The sequence below is a fragment of the Quercus suber genome, unplaced genomic scaffold (genome assembly GCF_002906115.3).
Source record: "Quercus suber isolate HL8 unplaced genomic scaffold, Cork oak 2.0 scaffold_25, whole genome shotgun sequence".
Taxonomy (NCBI): domain Eukaryota; kingdom Viridiplantae; phylum Streptophyta; class Magnoliopsida; order Fagales; family Fagaceae; genus Quercus; species Quercus suber.
This window is the reverse complement of record NW_027069490.1, coordinates 1,353,896-1,357,145: the sequence shown is the minus strand read 5'-3', so window position 1 is coordinate 1,357,145 and position 3,250 is coordinate 1,353,896. Positions and strand designations below refer to the sequence as shown.

The following is a 3,250-nucleotide window of genomic DNA, read 5'->3' as shown; positions in this document are numbered from 1 at the left end:
GAGTAAAAAAAAAAAAAAGAAAAAAAAAAAAAAAAAAAAAAAAGGGGATAAACACTGAAAAGTAAAATGCAGACGCCCACAAACGTAAATCCAAACCTACAAAATACATGAACCGATTTTTAGAATTAGAAAATCTAATAAGTTTTATAACAAAATATTTAAAAAATAAAGTAAAACTACTACTTCTTCAATGCTGACAAAATACAAATAAAATAATGCAAAATTATTGTCTCTTAATACATTTTAAAATAATTATTTTCAAGTTTTTTAATCTAATTAATAATCCATAATATATCTTATATTAAATATGCAATATGTTTTTTTTTTAAATATACAGGATCAAATGGTTATCAAAAAATCACACAGTTTTTTAATGCATCACTTTTCTTTTTTGGTGAGGCCTAGTTTTGACAATATTTATTACCAAAAATGCTTATCAAATTGTTAAGGTAGAAAACTAGAAATAAGAATAGTAATTATAAGTACAATTATTCTATAAACAAACAAGTTCTTAGGTTGATGATTTTCTTAATCCTTACTAACCATTTAGTATAATTAAAAAAAATCATGATAAATAAAAAATATGTGTGAGGATTTACTATCATTGATGTATTCTTACTCAAAAGTCTTTAGTCTTTTATTTCTCTATTAGTGCATAATATCGTGTTTATACACGAGCACATTTAAAAATAATCACAATTACTTACATATATGAGTTCAAATTATACCCGATAGCAGAATTATAACTGTAGGGTCAGTTTTTGTAGCCCAAGCCCAAAAGATATGGGTTGAAGGCCCAACGAACCCAGGGCAATAAATTTGTAGAGAGTGGGCGAGAGAGCTAGGCTGGTTATGAAGTAAACAATGGTTGGCTAGGTTAATTGCGATGATGATAACATGAAATGATGCCTGAACAACTCCATGAATGAATGTCCGAAGAGATGTTTTATTAAGTGAACAGTGATCACAACATTCAGAGGTACAGTAAAGCTTTTCTCTCTCCTTTTCTCTCTCTCCTCCGTCCCCCTTATTATCAGGGACCCTTCTTCTTTATATAGCAAGTTCTTGCTTCAAAAGGCAAGAAAAGAGACTTCACAAGGTCCACTTTCCATCTTCTAAAATCGTAATCAATAAGAGTTAAGACCATGGAAAATTATCAAAATTTTGAGGAGGAGGAGAAACAACCTTATACATCGTGGGAGTAGGCAGCCATTTGTCATCCCAAATATGAATCAATCTTCTGTTACCAACTCTCCAACGCGTTCCTCTCCTCACAACTTCAAGCCCTTGCCTTATGCTTCTCCAAGTAAAGGATGGACTAGACCCCAAACCAGCTTTAAAAACATCACCATGGGGATAGTATTTAGCTCTATATATTCGAGCTACTAATGAGTTTGGGTTCCCTTTAGAAACCTCCTTTGAAACGGAATGACACCTCTTCTTCCCATGTCCCTCCAGTCACTTGCATTGTTTCTGATGGTGTCATGAGCTTCACTCTAGACGCAGCAGCTAAACTAGGCATCCCTGATGTTCTTTTCTGGACAACCAGTGCATGTGGGTTCATGGGCTATGCTCAATATCGCCGTCTCATTGAGAAGGGTCTAACACCACTCAAAGGTATTAATCAACTTAAACACGTCTTATATTAGTGAGACGCTCTGTTTATAAAATTGGGCCCACATGTCATCGCAAAAGGTCAACTAGGATCGATATTCAATATTGTACAACATGACCATCATCTCCGTTCCATCCATTAAAATTATATATTTTTAATCTATTTTTCTGTATAATTTTAAATAACATGAAAGTTTTTACATTTTTAGAATTATAAAATTTAACACATACTATGTAATTGATCCATTTCCAGATATTGTATTACCATATATTTACTTGTATGACTTTTTATCGTAATTTTGATATTGATTATGCAATTTCTGTGTGCAGATGAGAGTTATTTGACAAATGGGCATTTAGATACAATCATAGATTGGATTCCAGGCATGAAAGGCATCCGTTTGAGGGATCTTCCGAGCTTCATTGCAACTACGGACCCTGATGATGTTATGCTAAATTTTCCAATGGTTGAAGTCGAGAGAGCTCAGAGAGCTTCTGCTATTATCTTAAATACTTTTGATGCTTTAGAGCATGAAGTATTAGAAGGACTTTCAACCATTTATCCTTCTATTTGCTCCATTGGTCCCCTACAACTTCTCATAAATCAGATCCCCGATAACAGTTATAAATTGATTGGATCAAACCTTTGGAAAGAAGAAGCAGGGTGTATCGAATGGCTAGACAAAAGAGAACCAAACTTTGTTGTTTATGTGAATTTTGGAAGCATCACTGTCATGACAAGCAACAATTAATTGAGTTTGCTTGGGGACTAGTAAATAGCAAGCAAGCATTCTTGTGGATCATAAGGCCTGATCTTGTAAAAGGTGACTCGGCCGTTCTTCCGCCTGAGTTTTCAGAAGTGACCAAAGAAAGGTGTCTCTTAGCAAATTGGTGTTCTCAAGAAGAAGTTCTGAGTCATCCATCCATTGGTGGGTTCTTAACTCATAGTGGATGGAATTCCACACTTGAAAGCGTGTGTGGAGGAGTGCCAAGGATCTCTTGGCCCTTCTTTGCTGGGCAACAAGCCAATTGTCGTTGTACTTGCATTGAATGGGTCATAGGCATGAAGATAGAGAGCAATGCAAAGAGAGGTAAAATAGAGAGCCTTGTTAGAGAGCTGATGGTGGGAGAGAAGGGTCAAAAGTTGAAGAAGAAAGCTATTCAGTGGAAGAAATTGGCAGAGAAGAGCCATTAGCCCTAATGGGTCATCTTTTGTGAATTTGGACAAAATAATTAATCAAGTGCTTCTTGCGTCGGCTACTAATTAAAGGGGGTGTTTATATTTGATATGCTTATCGAAGCTTGTTATTGTAACATAGTATTGTGATCCCAGTTCTTGTTTTGTTTTTTGTTTTTTCCTTTGCTAAGATCCCGTTCCTCCTATATGTTTTGCAACTACTAGCTGATCTTGGGTTTATCTCCTACGATTGTTCTTGACATCTTGTCCCTTCACTCTATTCTTTTATGGTTTATTTTTTTCGGTGCTAGTCTGTAGATTTGTATTTTTTTTCTTTGTTTAAGTCAAGATATGATGTTCATGAAAGTTCAAAACTTGATGGTTGTGGAAGCAATACAATAAGTTTTATAACTAAATATTTACAAAATAAAAGTAAAACTACTACTTCTTCAATGCTGA

The 3,250-nt window shown here is 34.6% G+C and overlaps 1 protein-coding gene across 1 annotated transcript in view; it reads left to right on the top strand.

Annotated features, from left to right (window-relative positions):
• The window catches only part of LOC112026092 (7-deoxyloganetin glucosyltransferase), a 5,235-nt gene extending 2,323 nt beyond the window's left edge, over nt 1-2,912 (top strand). Inside the window, 3 exon segments of the mRNA XM_065767128.1 lie at nt 1,945-2,352; nt 2,355-2,805; nt 2,807-2,912. Of these exon segments, the coding sequence (XP_065623200.1) occupies nt 1,945-2,352; nt 2,355-2,805; nt 2,807-2,882 (935 nt within the window). The 3' untranslated portion in view covers nt 2,883-2,912.
• The last annotated feature ends 338 nt before the right edge of the window (nt 2,913-3,250 follow it).